General features: G+C 41.5%; 1 protein-coding gene across 1 annotated transcript in view; it reads right to left on the bottom strand.

Moving 5' to 3' along the window:
• Positions 1 to 261: 261 nt before the first annotated feature.
• TBCA (tubulin folding cofactor A) overlaps positions 262 to 20,374 on the bottom strand; it is an 82,233-nt gene continuing 62,120 nt past the window's right edge. The window contains exons 2-4 of the mRNA XM_089694210.1: positions 20,061 to 20,166; positions 5,703 to 5,789; positions 262 to 2,049 (exon numbers count right to left, since the gene is read on the bottom strand). Of these exons, the coding sequence (XP_089550336.1) occupies positions 1,969 to 2,049; positions 5,703 to 5,789; positions 20,061 to 20,166 (274 nt within the window). The 3' untranslated portion in view covers positions 262 to 1,968. The remainder of the gene's footprint in view (positions 2,050 to 5,702; positions 5,790 to 20,060; positions 20,167 to 20,374) is intronic.

Below are 20,374 nucleotides of genomic sequence, written 5' to 3'. Positions count from 1 at the left end.
AGGTTCCTTTTTTCACAGAACTGTGCAGCAGTACTGTGAGCCCAGGTATGAGGATTCACCCCAGTGAGTAGTTCCATGTTGCCTTGGAATCATAGGAAGTGGCATTAATTATGCGGCCATCATTTAACCAGGAAGGGGACCAATGCTGGATTGAATATTTCAACAAAAGCTGTACCAACAGGCAGAAAGATTAACTACTTTGTCACTGTAGTTGGGTTTTCTGAAGTGGGAGGAAGAACATGAAGCAAAGTAACAATAGCATCAGGAAGGCAAAGATTTTATTTCCTAATCACGTCAAAGGCTGACTGTTTATTCAGTCAGGTTGTGTAGATTTTTACATAAACATACGCTGTAGCCCCATAACAAGGATTGAACATTGTTGAGAAGAAGCAAGTGCAAGACACTGTGAGAGTATCACAAACTTAATCATTTATATGAACTAAGTCCTTAAATAAAGATCTAGACTTCCAACACATATTAAAGGTTTAGGAGGACCCCTGATTCAAAGAGTGAGATGCAGCAATGCTGAGCCTGAGGCCTGACCATAGTGCAGACACATGATTACAGTAGATTACAGGCAGCACAGGAGGTATTTGCATCAGGGATGACAGTGGGACTTGGCTGACACGCTATACTGCTATAGGGAGAAGACCAAGGAAAATGTCCACAGCTAAAAGTGAAAAATGCCTAAACATAGCTCTAATTTTATTGCGATACATTTTTAAAAAAACATTTAAATATTAAAGCATTAATTCAGACCAGACTAGTAACTGGATTTGAGGAAGGAGAATTTATGATATCTTGCTTACTAACTTCTGAAAATGCTAGTTGTTTGACTGTCAAGCTGGTCTATTGGCTACAGTCATCCTTAAGACACAGAGCTGGACAAAACTTTGTAGCTTAGTTGTTGTGCCTTCCTTTTCTGCCAACTTGTTCCAGGTCTGAAACACTAAGGGGGTTATTTACGGAGACTGCACAATCTGGTGCAACTCCGCTTGGAAGCCAATCAGCTTCCAGGTGTTATTGCCCAAGATTAACTGAACAAGCTGAAGTTAGAAGCTGATTGGCTACGATGCACAGATGCACCAGATTCTGAGTGCTCCAGTTTTAGTAACTCTTCCCTTAAGTATTAATGATATAAAAGACAGTAATTTTTTTTAAATAATTGGAAGACTTTGTGTTTCTTTCAGCATGGGCTTCCTTAAACTCTTTTTCCCCATTCCAGTGATCCATTTATCTAACAAATTAGGCACAGAGTGCCCTGTGTCCTTTAGCTGCTTCTTGCTTGTTCCATATACAACAATGTTTAAAGAAAACACTGAAAGACCTGAAGGAGGAAATACTTGGGACAAACTATAAATGATAAATCATTCATTGGAGCGTGGAGATAAATTTGTACTTTTCAGCCCCTTTCACACTCTTCCTAAAAACCCTACTTCTGAATGTTTCATGTTTTCCAAATACAAGGCTATATGAAAAGGTGCATGTCCATTACAACAGCTGTGATGGAATACACAGTAAAATATCTATTAACAACCTCATGCAGTGTTTACCAGAGATTGAGAGGACTGGCATAATAAAGGTGGTTATGTGCTCAAAGGACTTGAGTAGAAAGCCACAGAAAAAGCCTAAGCACTGGCACTAATGGCTTAATTCCTACTGTTTAACTCTCACAAACCAATGTCCCCTCCTTTTGTGTAATAAGATGTTAGAAACCTTTTTTTTAATCTCAAACTAATATCACTGCAGGTAATACGATACATTTGTCCCCTCACTACACCAGTTAGTACACTGCTACATCTTTATAATATAAAGCAATTTATTCTCAACACCCTGAAGCTACAGAACTGGAATCTTAACATGTCCTTGTACTTTTGTGTAAGTTTATGGAATTGCATTCAGTTTCCCAATTGTCAGATAGGACAGTGGAATGGTATCAAGGCATAAAAATGGGGATCTGGAGGGTATTCATGCTTCTAACTTCACAGAGTCCAGCATGGCACGGGCATCTTTGTATTCTTCTGTCTCTTCCAATTCTTTTTCATTGTCCTAAAAACAAAAACAGCAGTACACTAGATCAGATAAAAGGTAATATTAGTACGGAACAGGCAGCACATCTTTTACTGCAAATATAGTTTTATAAACATTTGAGCAAATATTGTGCAACATAAATGAGTGTACCTTTTTATCCCATAGGTCCTCTGAAGTATAGATTTTTGGGGGTTCGTTACTAAAGTCCATAATTTACATTTTAGTACATATGTGGAAAATGAATCCAGCAGTGAAAGAGTCAATCAATCTGCAACACAAGCCCTTTTGATGGCCTTAAGAATAAGAAAAGACAGCAATGACTGTGCCTGTACTGCCAATAGCAATTACATTGCTTCCTTTTATTTTTCTCTTTCACTACAAAAATTACAGTATCCTAACAAAAAGCACAGAGGGGAGTTGAGAGGTGATATAGGACAATGTTCCCATTTAGCTACAGATTCGTGCAAGTTCTCTTTGAAACTTTAACCACTTGCCTACTGCCCCCCTCCTCTCCTGCCCAGGCCAATTTTCAGCTTTCAACGCTGTCACACTTTGAATGCCAATTGCGCGGTCATGCAACACTGTACCCATATGAAATTTTTATAATGTTTTTCACACAAATGAAGCTTTCTTCTAGTGGTATTTAATCATCGCTGGGTGCTTTATTTTTTGCACTGTGAACAAAAAAATAGCAAAAAAATTGGAACAAAAAACGTTTTTCTTTGTTTCTATTATAAAATTTTGCAAACAGGTCATTTTTCTCCTTCACTGATGTGCGTTGATGAGGCTGCACTGATGGGCACTTTTAGGCGCCACTGATGAGGTGGCAAACATAGGCAGCCCTGATGAACACTGATGAGGTGGCACGGATAGGCAGCACTGATGGGCACTGATGAGGTGGCACGGATAGGCAGCACTGATAGGAGGCACTATTAGGCGGCATTGATGAGCTGGCACTGATGATGTTGCACTGATAGGCGGCACTGATAAGCAGCACTGATGGGTGGCACTGACCGCACTGCTGGGCACTGACTGGCAGCAATGATGGGCAGCATGCATTGCTGGGCACAAGTGGGTGGCTCAGGTGGGTGGCACTGCTGGGCACTGATCATTAGTGCCTTGATGATCAGTGCTGATCCCTTTGCTGACAACTGCTGGTTCACAGCAGTGCAGTCGATAACCGGCAACTGTATTTACGTGATTCACGTGATTCGGTAAAAGGCCAATCACAGCAGCCTTTTACCACTTGATCAGCTGTGTCCGTAGCGATAACTGGTGGTGCCGGGTGCGTGAAGCTGGGGGTGTGTTCTGGGAGGATGTCCATGGACGTCCTCCCTGAACTAGACCTGTGCTGTAGCTGTCCTTTGGCTATAGCACGGTTAGGAAGTGGTTAAGAGATACAATCTAAAACAGTGATTCAGGTTTGAATTGTCACCCTAAAAAAGCCACTCCTAAGATCAACACGTTAAGGTAATGCCTGATACATGCTATGAGTTCAGGAGGAGCTTGCTGTACTAACTGCAATGTTAGCACAGCGATCTCCCTGCTGAGCTATTGTGTTCTAATAGGGGGGGACTGCTGATAGGCAGATGTTTTTCCAGCATGCCCATTTTACAGAAGCCAGATGTTCGGCTAGCTTCCGTGGGACAGGCTGCTGTACACATGGGCCAAATGTCATCCCATTTCTGTTGAACTGACCCATACTAGGCCCGAGCTTACCAGGCTTAGATTTTGAACATATGCAAATATGGAATATCATACTGATTGTTCATAGACCCATTTCCTTTTTCTCTGAGAACATAAACAGCTAAAAACTGGCCAAAACATATACTGTGTAAAATTGTAGTTTGCTGTGGCCTCTTACCAATTGTCAGGAGGGACTTTTACTACTTCAGAATATCTTATGCAGCAGGATTTAGGAAGTGACAGGTTCTTATAAATTAATTCAGCCAAAAATTACAAACTACTGTGTAAAATATGGCCCTTATGTACTCTCCAAAAAAACCAGAGGTTATAAGTTACCATTCCCCTAAAGTCACAATTCATGATGAACTTGTTGCCACCAATTAGGGCTCATGCACACTGGTTCCAGCTACATTACATAGGTAAGTAGCTCTAACAGTGTGTGACCCAATTAAAGAAGAAGGTAGGTTGTCGTGCATGGGCTGGAACTTTGTTTCAGGAGACACATTATTGCAGCAGCATTTGTTTATTAGATAATGAAAATCTGTGGACAGCAGCATACATACGCTGACCTAGCTGTAAAATGATAGTATCTTCTATTCCATCTAAATGATAAACCCACAGGTATCTGGTGGGAAGGGTGTAGCCTGACTACACACATGCTGATTATGAGATATTAAAAAAAACAAAAGTGTTCTCTGCAGACAATCTGTACATTGCATTGGTTGCCTTGATAAAGAAAATACATGAAAAGCAAATGTATTAAGGGCAAGCATATCAAAGCTTCATTTAAGGGCAGCACAGTGGCTAAATGGTGAGCACGTCTGGTTCACATCCCAACCATGGTACCACCTGCCTGGAATTTGCATGTTCTCCCTGTGCCTGCGCGTTTTCCTCCGGGTACTCTGGTTTTCCAAAGATGTACATATGCGTATGTATGAATGTGAGTTAGGGACGTCAGATTGTCAGCTATGGTGCTCCACTTCTCATAGTGATAAAATCAAAATGTGAATATAAATACAGTACTGTGCAAACGTTACAGGCAGTTGTAAAAAAAAAAAAAAAAAAGTAAAAGAACAGAACTAAAATCTAAATCTAACCCCCCCCCCCATTTTTTTTCTTTTCTTTCTTTTCATTTCCTTATTCTTTAGATGTGGGTGCTGGTGTTACCCTTCTCATGCCACAGTTGTGGCAGGCTTTCCAATATGCCAAGCCAACTATTCTTCATGTCCTATAGAACGCATAATTTCTACATAGTATAGATATTTTGCCCTTTCTTTCTTTTTTTTTTTCTTATAAGCTCATACTGTTGCTTGGCATCTCTGGATGCCTTGTTATAGACTTAACTTAGAGCTATAGTGCCAGCAATGGTTCCAACCTTCTTCTTTTAGTGACCCTACACTAAGTGCTCTTCATATGTTAGCAAATTACAGATTGTCATACATTGCTGTGCTGTCAGTGAGCAAACAATGCCTACAATGACTATTTCTGAGGGCTGTTAGTCTTTTGTTGCCCACCCGCTCGTTGCCCTCCCTGTGAATTTGATAGACGTTATTAAGTATTATGTGGTACTAGATGGAAATGTCACCACCACCACTCTTTGAATTGTTTTGCTTTTGCTGTTTCTACCCTGTTATTCCCTATGTTTGAAAAACCTTAATAAAAAAGACTGTGGAACTTTAAAAAAAAAAAAAAAAGGAAGGCACAACAATGATTTCTATATTCTCCTGACAATATGCTCACAGCAAGCACATGAAAAATGGATGAAATGGATGCACCTGGATTATCAGTGTAATAAAATCGTATGACTCAAATACCACACCGTGAGAAAGGAAACTTTGGTCTAGAATAACAGAGGCCTTCGTGCAAAAACAGAAAGATCGGCCTTGGTTGGATTCCCCCCTTTATGTTTCTTACAAATAGACAGATGGAACCAATGGAATGCTGTAGAATCTGTCCAGAAAGCCTAGCTCATTATTAACACTTACTAGGATTTGTGCAAGATCTGTGTATGCTGCTTCGAGCCTACGGCAGCAGTCTGGTATCATCATACGAGATTCCTGTAATATTTCAGTCTGAAAAGGAAAAGAAAAAAATCAAATATTCTACAAATACAGGGCATAAAATCCAATATTTGTGGTTGAAGTAGGACCCTAGGTTACATTTTGATAGGTCTACAAATCATGAGCCACTAAGATGATCAAGTCATGACCAATCCTGCAATACTGTAGAGGGGATTTACTAAATTTGGAGCACACAGACTCAGGTGTAGCCAGTCAGCTTCTACGTTTTGTCAAAGCCTAACCAAAATGTTTGTTTAATAAGCCTGTGTGACGGTGATCGTGAATACAATAGTCTTGGAGTACAGGACACAGGACTTGTACTCATAGACCATGAGTTATATGAAGACTACATTCAGTAGATTGGACACTAGCAAAAAGAAAAAGTTTAAGGGCCACCCCTAGAGGGTATCCATATAACACTGTGTTAGACACAATTTTTTTTTAGCAAACAATAAACAGTAATAAAGATACAGAGGGTAAAGGTCCTGTACTCCAAGGTAATGAATTTACAGATAAGTCAAAATTCCTATTATCCCAGTCATACAGAACAGGACACAGGACTTGTAAGACCATGGGATGTACCAAAGCAATAAACTGATGGTGGCCAACAACAAGGCAAACAGAATTCTTAACTGACCTACAAGATCAAAAAGGGTTAGAGATCCCAAACAAAACTCAGAAAACAGCTTTATGCATTTAATAGCCAAAGTTTACATCAGCCGAAGCCTGATTATCCACCTGGTAGAACTTAGAGACTGTGTGAACAAGGAACCAGGTTGTGGCTTTGCAATCTAAGGAGGAGTTGCTTGATGCTGATGCTGAAAAGCCCAAGATATACGAAAAGCCCTGGTGGAATGGGCTCTGATAGGGAAAGGAGGAATTCAGTCCCTAAGGTCGTAGGCCTAAGAAACAGGTTGCCTGGTTCACCTGGCAATGTTGGAATGGGAAAGTAAATTTCCTTTACCAGGGCCCAGAGGCAGAAAAAAAAAATACCCAGTCTTGCAAACAGAAGGTGTGGCTGCCAGGTAGCGCTAACATAGAGGCAATGTAGGGCAATTACCTTGTCCTGTTTTGGGACAGGACAAAAAGGACAGGAGGGCAATGTCCTCAAAGAGGTGTAAAGTAAAGGCCACCTTAGGTAGAAAAGAAGGTTCTGGTCTCAAAACCACCTTATCCTTGTGCAAAAAAAGAAAGGACATTTACCAGAAAGATCTGCCAACTCAGAATTGCAAATAACAGTTTTAATCGTCACCAGAAAGGCAAATGTAAGTGAGGTCTTCCAATGAGGAATATAAAGTCATTGTAAAGGTTGTAATTTTTTTTTTTTGATAGTAAACATGTTATACTTACCTGTTCTGTACAATGGTTTTACAGAGAGCAGCCCCGATCATCTTCATTTTGGGTTCCCCACCGACAGGCCTGGCTCCCCCCCCCAGAGACATGCACCCAATAGCAAGCCTCTTGCTATGTGATCACAAGGCGTGGCCCCGTCCCCTACTCTTTCCTCAATGCCTCACAGGCTGTGCTTGACAGCAGAAGGATCCAATGGCTCTCGCAGCTATGTGAGCCAATGAGAAAATACAGAAACATGGGGCTGAGATGGGGCTCAGATAAGTATAAGTGGGGCTAGGAAAGGAGCTGCACCAATAAAGTTTTTTACCTTTTGTCTGTAGAACCACTTTAAGATCCCAAGTTGAGACGGGGATGAACTGGGGGATTTAAGCCACTACCTAAAGAAAAGTCCTGATTAGGGATTGTGAGGCAATACGTTTCTGGAATACCTGTCCTCGGTCAAGACCAGGATGACAAAAGAACAAAATATGAGCGACAGAGAATTCCCTAGGACTCAATTTCCCGTCTTCACACCAGGAAAGTAAGCTTTTCAAGTGCAATGGCAAATCTTGCAGAAGCTGGATTTTCCTGTAAGGTGGGAAAAAATGGTAGAACGTGCCTCATTATGCTCATGATGGGATCCATAGTGAATACAACCAGGAAAGACAGGTAAACACATACTACTCTCTGCTTCCGCTCTCGCTATTTCTCTCAAAATATCTGAGATAGTTACTTTTTTACTGTTTTTCAGTGCATTCTGGGCATCTTGGAAGGTCTCCTGATGTTATCTTTAAAAAACGCTTCTAAACGCAAACGCGCATAAATGCGGTATGCAAGCGTGCCTCAACAGATGTTTTTTAACCTACGTTTTTCAGCATTCAGAAGTGTTTTCCAAACGTCCCGTGTACATGAGCCCTAAGAGTCTGAAAGGCTTTAGCGCTTAGGTTTCAACAGCAATGTCATTAAAGGCAGTGACTGAGACGCAGGATGAAAAATGTGGCACTGAACCAGTAACTCTAGTCTGTTTGGACCTGGCCAAGTTTCTTCCACTAGAAGTCTGGGTAAGTCTGTGTGCCGATTTTTAGAATGAGAATTACTGGAACCCTTTTCTCCTCTATCGTGTGTAACAGTCCACTGTTCAACAGGTAAAAAGTTTTGGGCATAAAATTAGCTAATCTTACATAATTTTGGGGTGCTGAAAACGAAAATGACCCTAAAAAATGTTGATTGGCTCTAGTTTCCATGATATATTCACCCATCTAATGACGTAAGCCATTCAAAATTATGATGCAACTTCAGCTGCATATTGCGCAATTGATACTGGTGACCAATAGAAAATTGCATGTATACCGAGATGATGCAATATTAGCCTTTAATTGCATCACTTCACTGCATAAAAGCTGCAGTATCTGTAGCTGATTGTAGTTCGACAGCGTCTTTACATTTCGTTTTATGCTTATATAGGCTACTCAGTAATGCCTCGAACTTGTGTGAATAAAGCAGATAATTTCTGCTATATCTGCGGTGAAATAACTTTTATCTCACAAAAAAGGAGGATAACAGGAATGATTAAGAAAGCCTACAACTTGTATTTTGGCTGCAAGATAGGAGACCAGGACAAGAGCTGGGCACCACATATATGCTGCAATTCTTGTGGGACGGCACTGGAGCAATGGTTGAATGGAAAAAAGGCATCTATGGCTTTCGCTGTGCCAATGATTTGGAGAGAGCCAACAGATCATGTTAGTAATTGTTACTTTTGTATGGTGCCTCCAATTGTAAAAGGGCTAAATAAGAAGAAAAAGTTATCTGTGCACTATCCAAATATTCCATCGGCAATACATCCAGTTCCTCATGGAGAGGGGCTACCAATTCCTAAAGCACCAGAATCCTTCGTGGTTGAGTCAAGTGAGGAAGAACCTGAAGCGTGTAGTCACGTGCAGTTGTAAGAGATAGCCCTTTCCTCGAATACAAGAGAAAAGCCAAGAGAAGCAAAACCGACACAAACTGAAGACAAAACTAGTGAGAATCCTAAGTATTAAAATGATTCAACTTAGCTTATGGCTACAATTTTTCTTGGTAATCCTTTGCAATATATTATGCCATTTAGGCTTTGTTATGTAGTCAATATCACTTGCTTTATATTTGTGGAAAGACATCTATCTATATAATTATTATGCATTATGTAGTCATTACGCCTATAGTAGAAAACTTTCCGTTTACAGAAAAACTAGAGCCAATTGACAAATTTCATTGTTATATTTGAACTCAGAATGTGAAATTCATTAAGAAATGGATCCTTTTGTTTCCAAAACTGGCAAAAAATAAAAATTTGTTGAACAGTGAGTCAAGAGAGGATCTTCATTGAAGGGAAGGCATAATTAAGCTTGAATTGCATTGAAGGACTCACCAGAGCAACTACTGTGAAGGCTAGAGGACTGTTGGTCTTGGCCACAAATTTTTTTAGCTTATTGATGTCCTCATCTGGTTTTTCCCACCTTTGACAGATATTTTGAAAGACCTCTGGGTGTAAAGACCCCTCCTTTGGGTCCAGGCATTGATGAGAGGTTCAAAACGCTTTGTGCAAGAGAAACATTTTGGAGCTTTAAGTTGGGCTCTTTATTTCCGGAAGGATTGAATGAGAAACTAGTCCAGTGTTTCACAACCTTTTTTTCAGTCAAGGCAACCTTTGAAAGTATATTCAGTCTTGAGGCACCCCAGTCTAAGACTAGGTTCACACTAATACTGGGTCTACTAAGGGTCCAGGCTTCGTCCGTCACAGTGGGCATACCCCCAAAGGGGTATTCTGGGTCTGGGAACCACAGAAATGGACTACAGCCCTGAACCTGTATAGAACCCTGCAGCTAACATGTTGTGCTCTGTGCCAAGGTGAGAGCCCAACATAGAATCCAGGGCCCAAAGCAAACATTACAGGCTGGCCCCATGTAGTGTAGTCCAGGTATGATCCCAAATGTTTACACAGAGATCAACCAACCTGGAAATTGATAGGTAGCCATAAACAGTCAGATCTTGTTAGAGGTTTTAGAGAAAAAAAGAAAAATACTTCTCCAGAAGAGAACAAGTCCATCAATTAAGGACACTAATAAAAAAGTGAAAGTAGACTGCATATAACCTATTGTCTATTAGTACAAGAAGTCCTGTACTTTACAATTAAGAAATACAGCGTGGGTGTGTACTGTAGTACATACGTACATATGCACACACTTAAGTTTGAACTAAGAGACCATAATGGGACTAGAGGATATGGAGAGGGTAGTAAGCAGCCTATATGACTCAGGGACATAAATGAATTTGCTAGGCAATGCATGAATAACAGCACATACATTTTATAAATTAAAAAAAAAAAAAAAAACTTATTCACCTATTATAAAATAAGCATTGTGTTTTATTACACATACTGCATGTCATTGCAACCACACTTTAAAAGATCTTTTAATGAGAGCACCATTGGGTGGGCTCCCATGGGAACCTATGCACATAGCACTTGTCTTTGTGTCTATCTGTGCAGTGGTTGCTGAGCTGTGGTGTTGAGTAGCTAGCTCCACCCATCTGCCTAGCTATCCAACAACACAGAACGAGAAAGTGACAACATTTTGGTCAAAACTAGCAAAATTTTAGCAGTGACAAGGTTTTTGATCTGCTATAGGTATGTTCAGGTAACTCTGGGTAATGTTTCCACATACCTGTACTGTATACCAGCAGTCCTTTTATTTTTAAGCAACAGGCAGTTAGTTTAAGGGTTAGAACCTGAGCTTTAAAAGTCAAAAAGTAATGCAGTTCTGTAATCATCAATATTAAATGCAAGCAGTATATTGTTTAGATTGGTATCAGCTTTTGCAGCCTTTATATAGCAGCACTAGAGTGTGACAGGAAGAAACAGAACAAAGAACCAATCAGGTCATTTTCTGACAAGAATCATGCTGATAGGAGTGGAGTACAGAGTGACAGAACGATGAACTCATCACCCTGCTGCTTCTCTTTCTTTCGCTGTCCAGTCACAGGCTGGGACAGATCTAAGAAAACCTGGGCTCAGAGGAGGTTGAATGATGCTGGCCATCAGACTGAGGACATTGAGCGGCACTATAAAGTACTATAAAGGAAAATCCCTGGACTGAAGTGGAATATTTCATCAAAAGCTGGTTTCATTATTTTATCTTATTTGGACTATTAATATTTATCATGTTATGAGTTCTGCATTTATTTTTTAAATGTTTTTTTCTTTTTAAACGATTAGAATATATTCAGCACATTGTTAAAAACAGATTTTAGAGCGCACGTGATAAAATCACACAGTAAAGGTGTTCGTTTTGTCAGGCGCCAAAAAATCTGCCTGTGCTCTGAAAAGTTTACTTAAAATAAATGTTTTCCGCTGTTTTACCATGGAGCAGCTCCATCCGGAATGGGATCAGCTGGCTGTATACAAATCACCCGCATCTTTCAGTTAATAAAGAAATACTGTGCTGAGATAATATCACATTGAGATAATTACCGCATGAAAAAAAAATGTTATTGAGTATATTGATCATGTTGTGAGACCCCGGCAGGAGGCTTTAAGCAAAGGAAAAAGAGAAAGAAAATGAAAAGCAGGAAAACAGCGGGTTTGTATTTGGATGCTTATCATGCATAAAAAGTTATTACTTATCACTGCATTTCATTTTAGAAGAGATGATGTTCTCACCATGTGGCTGGGAGAAAAATTACTAAACTGGAACCCCACTGAATGTGAACATTTTTCCTGCCTACATACTCTTAAATGATGTTTTGTGCAAATCCTTATGTAAAGGACAAAAGGAAAAATATGCTTGCTGTTCTCCATCACCTACAACCAGAGATGCCGCAAGCTACATGCACTTGTATCCCTCTACATAAACTTAGGAAAAACCCAGTGTGGATTATATTACCGACAAACATAACGACCATATTATTAACAAGAATGGTTACATTTCTATAGCTCTCAGGAGCCAGCAGATACTTTTAAAGAAGGGTTAAGTACCAATAACATTCAAACAACAATAACCAAATGGACATATAATTCTGTTCTGGAGTGCAGTTTTTTTAAACAGCACTTTAGAAATCACAAACGAATGGTTAGTACACCCTTGAATAGCTGTGATCTGAGTTATCAGATGACTCAGATCACAGACCCAATGTATAGAGCCAATGCAAGTGGCTCTGTACCTCGTAATAGCTGTGATGACCAATCACAACAGTTACAAATGTAAACTAAAATAAAACTAAAAGCAATACTAATTTGCATACAGTGTTGAATTAGCGAGTAACTGTCAGTCAAATTAGCAAAGCGCTGAAAACTGGAAAATGGCCTGGTAATGAAGGGGTATTACAGGCTGGTACTCAACTGGTTAAAACCCTAGTCTGGGCTGCTATAAAAGGCACCCATGGTTTGCCTTTTTACTGCATGGGTTAAATGCTTGTTTAATCTAGGGCAATGGTCTCCAATCAGTGGCCCGCAGGCCAAATGGTTCCCTATGCTTGCCTTTCTCCAGCCCTTGGGGCACTATTCCTCCCACTGATACTAACAATGGAGTACAATTCCTCCCACTGATACTAACAATGGAGTACAATTCCTCCCACTAACACCAACAATGGTGCATAATTCCTCCAACTGAAACCAATCGTGGGACATTATTCCTCCTGCACTAAAGATGGGGTACTGTTCCTCCCACTAATACCAATAATTGAGAACTATTTGCCCCATTAATAGCAATGATGGGGCACTATTTCTCCTTCTACTGACCAAAGGCACTATGTAATTTTTTTTTACTCCCACTGACCACTAATTAGTTTATTATTCTCACTTTAACAGATGCAAATAAATAAGCGAGATAGGAAAATTTTCATTTAGTTGCATAATAATTCTGCACACTAATAGTTGTCCAATAATTGTGCACACATAGATATTCTAAGAAAGCCAAAGCCTCGCTTTTACTTTCTTAAATATTCAGGTTTTATTATTATTATTATTATTATTATTATACAGTATTTATAAAGCACCAATAGTTCACTCAGCGCTGTACATTACAAAGGGGGACAGAACATGTGACAGAACAATACCAATACAATGCAAAACATGAGGGGATGGAGGGCCCTGCTCTTTCGAGCTTACAATCTAGGAGGGAGGGGATAGTGGTACAGGAGGAGATAGCTGTGGGGGATGGAGTGGTAGGAAGAGTGGAGGAGGTCAGCAAGTTAGCAGGGGGTGAGGTAGGCTTCCCTGAAGAGATGGGTTTTCAGGGTGCGCCTAAAGGAGAGGAGAGTAGGTGATAATCTGATGGGTTGGGGAAGGGAGTTCCAGAGGATGGGTGACACCCTGGAGAAGTCCTGGAGGCGGGCATGGGAGGAGGAGACCAGGGAACTAGAGAGAAGGAGGTCTTGTGAGGAGCGGAGTGTGCGTGCTGGGCGGTACTTGGATATTAGGTCAGTGATGTAGTTCGGGGCAGTATGGTGGACAGCTTTGCACGTCAGTGTTAGGATTTTAAATTTGATCCGTTGCGCAATCGGAAGCCAGTGGAGGGATTGGCAGAGGAGGGTGGCGGAAATGGAGCGGTTGGAAAGGTGAATGAGTCTGGCAGCCGTATTCAGGATCGACTGAAGCGGGGATAGCCAGCGGCGAGGCAGGCCAGTGAGGAGGGAGTTGCAGTAATAGAGTCGTGATATGATGAGGGAGTGGATGAGCTGCTTCGTGGTTTCTGGGGTTAGGAACGTGCGAATTTTGGCGATGTTGCGGAGGTGGAGTCTGCACGAGTTTGTTAAAGATTGGACTTGGGGCTGGAAGGATAGGTTGGAGTCCAGAATGACACCAAGTACTCTGGCCTGCAGAGCGGGTTTGATATTGGCGTTGTTGGATGTGATGTAGAAGTCAATGGGGGGTGGGGTTCGGGCTGGGGGGAAGACAAGGAGCTCGGTTTTGGAGAGATTCAGTTTAAGGAAGTGGAGCGACATCCAATCTGATATGTCGCTCAGTAGGTGTGTGATTTGGGCAGAGACCGAGGGGGTGAGGTGGGGGGTTGAGAGATAGATTTGTGTGTCGTCGGCATAGAGGTGGTAGTTGAAGCCGTGAGAGTGTATGAGTTGGCCAAGGGAGGAGGTGTAGATGGAGAAGAGAAGGGGCCCAAGGACAGAGCCTTGAGGGACCCCAACAGAGAGGGGGAGTGAGGGGGAGGTGGTAGCATTATAGGTAACGCTGAAAGAGCGTTGTGACAGGTAGGATGAGAGCCAGGAGAGAGCAGAATCTCTGAGGCCGAGGGAGTGTAGTATTTTGAGGAGGAGGGGGTGGTCAACTGTGTCGAAGGCCGCAGTGAGGTCAAGGAGTAGGAGCACTGAATAGTGGCCATTAGCTTTGGCGGTTAGCAGGTCGTTGGAGAGTTTGAGTAAGGCAGTTTCGGTGGAGTGTAGGGGGCGGAAGCTGGACTGTAGGGGATCGAGGAGGTTGTTGTTGTTGAGGTGAGAGCATAGGCGGGTGTAGACGAGGCGCTCGAGGAGTTTAGATGTAAGTGGGAGCAGGGAGATGGGTCTGAGGTTGTTCGGGTCATTGGGGTCCAGGGAGGGCTTTTTAAGTATGGGGGTGATGTGTGCATGCTTCAGTGGGGAGGGGAAAGTGCCGGAGGAGAGATTAAAGATGTGGGTGAGGGAGCGTAGGATGGAGGGGGAGGGAGGTCGTAGGAATTATGAGGGGATAGGGTCGAGGGGGCAGGTGGTGAGGCGGGCATCAGAGAGGATCTTGGAGACTTCCTCGATGGTAGTAAGGTCAAAGGTGTGGAGTGTTGGGGGAGCTTCAGTATGAGGAATGTAGGGTGGGGTGGGAGTGGAGGTCAGAGCAGTGGTGGGGTCGTGGGAGAGGGGTGATGAGGGGGTAGCTGAGTGAGGGGGAACGGGGTTGGAGGGAGTTTGAGCAGTGACGAAGTCCCTGCGGGTAATGTCGAGGGGGAGGGGGGATGAGGGGGTAGCTGTGTGAGAGGGGACGGGTTGAGAGGGGGGTGTGAGTTGCGGCAATGTCCTTGCGAATTGTGTCAATCTTGTTTTTGAAGTGATTGGCAATCTCAAGGGCGGTGAGTGAGGTGCTGGGTGGAGGTGGGGGTGGAGAGAGTAGAGTTTTGAAGGTGGAGAAGAGTCGGCGAGGATTGGAGGAGAGGGCCTTGATGAGGGTCAGGAAGTAGGCTTGTTTGGCTGCGTGGAGGGAGGAGGTGTAGGTTTGAGGTTTATTAACATTTTGGATTGAGAGAGAGCCTGTAGTTGTTCAATAGTGAAATTAATCCTCAAAAATACAACTTGCCTAATAATTGTGCACACAGTGTAGAGCAGGCACAAGAGTCTGCTGCCCTGGACAGGAAACCAGAACGTGAAAGCCTCTGAAGGATGGCTTCTTTGGATTACAAGAAGAGAACGCAGCTGCTAATAGGGAAATGTAACACAAGAAAAAAAAACACCTATTTGCCTACAAGACTACGAAATAGAGATTTTGCCAAGAGCTGACCTGTAAAGTTTCTAAAGCAAAAACATATTTATTAGTTTTCTTATTGCTGTCTGTGTCCTTACTAGGAAGATTCACTCTAGTTGTGCTGTTGACCCTTTTCACTGGAAGTGAAAGTGAGGGAAAATCCAAAACGTTGAAATGTCACCTCTACAGGACAGGGAGTGAAAGAAACGCTCTGAATGAAACATGGATACCTTATTAACCACTTCCTACGCTAGGCAAAAAACGTTTTGGCTTTAGAAACACTAAGTCTCAGCTAGAAGTTTGAAGACCTGCTGCATCCTCTCAATTACTTTTTGATCATTGTGCACAATTAAACAGACTGTCCCTAGATACAAGTTAAACACTCACCTGCCCATATGGCACCTGAGGACCAACAAGTACCCTTTTCCCTCAGTAAAGAGCTCTGATACAAACTACTGCTATTAGCCTACAGTGTATATGGACTGTGCTCTGGGACCCATTGGAAAGCTCATACAGGTTTAGGGCCATTTCACACTACATGCATTTCAGTTGCTTTTTTTCTGCATCCAAAATGCACATAAAGTAGGTTATATGGTTGTCAATGTCATAGTTCAAATCAGTGCTTGCAGTTCCAGTGCCTTCCAGATGCAGAAAAAAAAAAAAAAAAAAAGAATAGATTGCATTTTTCCTGCACAAAACTGTAACGTGATGTGGTAAAACACATCAAAAAAGCACTGAAACACGCCAAAAATGCACTGGAATGCACATGTCCCTATTTAAATTGAAAAAGAGAGAAGGAAAAAAAATGAACTGGAACGCATCAAAAACACATCGGAACACATCAAAAACACACCGAAACGTGCCAAAAACACGCATTCAGAAATGCAGCCGGAACGCATCTGGACTGCATTTCTATAGTGTGAACCAGCCCTGAAGGTTCATATTTTCTAACAACACAGGAATCTAGTTCTGTCATCTTATGTAAACCTGCCATTACTCACTGTGTGGATGCAAAGGGAACTACCTATTATTCATTAGGCAATGGATGCAGAAGCAGATCTAGCACCTATGTAAAAAAAAAACAAAAAAACCCAACACTGTTAAAGGGGACCTGTCCTTGGAAGCAACCATAATGAACAGCAACTGCAGTGTCAGCACCCACAGACTTTGCAGCCTGCATTTACTGTAACACAGCATGAAGCAAAATTGATGCCTCTGTGATAGCTTGTATGTATTGAGCCATTTGGCAGTGTAAACCCTATCCTAAAAGCAATGTCCTTGCTGCACGTTGCCAAGAACCCCCACACCCCCCTCCTCCCTAGACAAATAATCACACACCTGTATATAGAGAACCTAATAAATATTTTTCTTTTACTAATCTGCTGATGTCCATACAAAATAAATACAAAGGTAGGGCCTTTGTACTGAGAAACTATATATAATTACCAGCATTCAATAGCTTGGTATGATTTAGGATTCATTTTTACTTCTGGGCCTGAAAATACAGGATTAGGGATAAAGTCTACTACAAAAAAGACTGCATACAGTGGGGAAAATAATTATTTGATCTCCTGCAGATTTTGTAAGTTTGCCCAAAGAAATGAAGGGTCTATAATTTTTATCATAGCTGTATTTTAAATGGTAGAGACATAATATCAACCAAAAATCCAGAAAAACCACATGGTACAATGTTATAAATTGAGTTGCAGTTCAGTGAGTAAAATAAGAATTTGATCCCCTACCAACCAAGAATAATTCTGGCTCCCACAGACTGGCTATATGCTCACGTGGTACACTGATTAGTTCTGACAATGTAAGAAGGTGCTCCTAACGACAACTCTTCCAATCAAACCTCACCACCATGGGCAAGACCAAAGAGATGTCAAAAGCCATCAGGGACAAGACTGTAGACCTGCACAAGGCTGGAATGGGCTACTAGACCATCAGCAAGAAGCTTGGTGAGAAGGAGACAACTGTTGGAGCAATTATTCGCAAATGGAAGAAATACAAAATAACCATCAATAGCTCTCGGTCTAGAGCTCCATGCAAGACTTAGCCTCATGTGGCAAGGATGATCATGAAAATAGTGAGGGGTCAGTTCAGAACTACACAGGAGAAGCTTGTTAATGATCTTAAGGCAGTTGGGACCACATTCACCAAACAAACCATTGGTAACACAATACGCTGCCATGGATTGAAATCCTACAGTGCCAGCAAACATCTCCCTCCTCAAGAAGTCACATGTACAGGCCTGTCTGAAGTTTGTCAATGAGCATCTAAATGATTCAGAGAAGGATTGGGAGAAAGTGCTGTGGTCACGAGACCAAATTTGAGCTCTTTGTCATTAACTCGACTCGCCGTGTTTGGAAGAAAAATGCTGACTATGACCCTAAGAACTTCATCCCTACAATCAAGCATGGAGGTGGAAACGTTATGCTTTGAGGCTGCTTCTCTGCTAAAAGTAAAGGTCGACTTTGCCGCATTGAGGAGCCAATGTACAGGGCAATGTACTGTAAAATCTTGGAGGAGAACCTTCTTCCCTCAGCCAGAACACCAAAGATAAATCAGGGATGGGTCTTCCAGCATCACCATGACCACAAACATACCGCCAAGGTAACAAAGGAGTGGCTCAGGAAAAAGCATATTAAGGTCATGGAGAGGCCTAGCTAGTCTCTAGACCTTATTCCTATAGAAAATTTATTGAGCTGAAACTTCAAGTTGCCAAGTGACAGCCAAGAAACCTTAAAGTGGTTGTAAAGGTTGAAGATTTTTTTTACCTTCATGCATGAAGGTAAAAACCTTCTGTGTGCAGCAGATCCCCCAGCCCCCTCAATACTTACCTGAGCCTTATCGCAACCCAGCAATGTGAATGACAGCCTCGGCTGTCCCAGGTCTCTGCCTCCTCTTTGGCTGAGACAGCAAGCGGGGCCAAGCAACAGATCCGTGTGAGAATGGATGCTAGCTGCTTGATGTGGGGGCATCCAACAGACAGGAGGAGTCAGGAGAGACTGCAGGGGACCCGAGAAGAGGAGGATCCAGGCTGCTCTGTGCAAAACCACTGCACACAGTAGGTAAGTATAGCATGTTTTTTTTTAAATAACAAAAGAACCTTTAGAATCACTTTAAGGATTTACAGAAGATCTATAAAGAGTGGACCAAAATCCCTCCTGAGATGTGTGCAAACCTCGTAACCAACTACAAGAAACGTCTTACCTCTGTGCTTTTTAACAAGGGTTTCTCCACCAAGTACTAAGTCATGTTTTGCTTGGGTATCGTATAGTTATTTTACTCACTGAACTGCAACTCAAGTTAAACCATTTGTATCATGTGTTTTTTCTGGATTTTTGGTTGATATTCAGTCTTTATCATTTAAAATACACCTATGATAAAAATTATAGACCCTTGACTTCTTTGTAAGCGGGCAAACTTACAAAATCTGCAGGGGATCAAATAATTATTTTACCCACTGTTCCTGGGAACCCTTTCAGTCTTTTTTTTTATAACAAAACCTCAACATGTAGACAATAAAAAAACTCCATGTCATACTATTGGTTTAGCCACTTAATATGTCATAAATTGTTGTTCTGTCTTGAATAGCTAAGCTTGTATCAATATGAAAAAAGCTGTGAGAGTAAAAGGGCAAATTAATCTCTGTTGCACTGATTTATGCTTTGATGAAACAAGACTCTTTGAAGTTATAATAATAATAATTCAAGTTTTATACACCCAGTATAAAAAAGTGCAAATATGTTTACAATTACAAATCCTATATAAATATGTTCACAATGACATATCCGAGTATGAATAAAATAAAGAACTGAAACAATGACAGTCTCTCGTGTGCTTTTTTTTTTTTACATACATTCTAAAACATTTTGCCAAGAAGTTCACAAATATATTGAGGCAGTTATATCTGCCCACACTGCCCACCGAGAAATTGTAATTGCAGCTGGGAAGCGGTGCCATGCAGTTTTACAACGCAAAGCATTGTATCTTGCTTTTATTTTTCTAAACTTTAATGGAATGTCACAATTTGACATTCCATTAATTTCTATGTACGGCAGCTCAGGGATACAGACAGCCACATGGCAGTGTGGAAAAATGCAACGTGTGTATTTTTCCACATCACTATGCCCCACAGTGTAGAAGCGTGAACAGGGCATAAAGGAAACCATTGTTTTCTACGTGGCCTTGCGGAGAGCTGCGTTTTTCTTCTACAGAAGACCTGCCGTAAGGATGGGGAGGTCATCCCGAACTTAACCTGAGAGTAGAATTATAGGTCCCAAATTTTAGGGGACAATTCCTATTCTTTTATATATACACATTTTTCATAAGGGGTAATCTGGTCAACCATTGATTTACACCGGGCTACAGTAAGGGAGGATGAACTCCTTTATTTAGTAGCAAAGAGCCATGAAGTTTCTCACACTAGTATAGTGTGGCCATATTCTTCATCTAGTATACCGAACACTTGCCTGCTTTTTAATGACATATTCATCTGCTGCTTCAGTCTTCATCCGTTCTATCTTTTGTTCTTGCTCTTTGGCTTCTTTTTCATACATAACTTTTTCTTTGGATAACCTGTAAATGACAGGTGCAGTTATTACATTTTATGTAAAGAACACTGTATGGAGATACATTTGCCCATGTAAGGCCCATCTTTCTCAACACTGAAAATGTAACGGTAAATTTACAAGGTAAGGTTGAAATACTATCTTAGAAGAGCAAATTTAGCAAAAAGTAACAGTAACAAAGAAGGAAAGGCTATCTACTAAGTTATACATGGATG

Source organism: Staurois parvus, unplaced genomic scaffold (genome assembly GCF_062004578.1).
Source record: "Staurois parvus isolate SC_StPar_1 unplaced genomic scaffold, SC_StPar_1.0 ptg000656l, whole genome shotgun sequence".
NCBI lineage: Eukaryota > Metazoa > Chordata > Amphibia > Anura > Ranidae > Staurois > Staurois parvus.
This window is presented reverse-complemented; position numbering and strand designations above follow the sequence as displayed.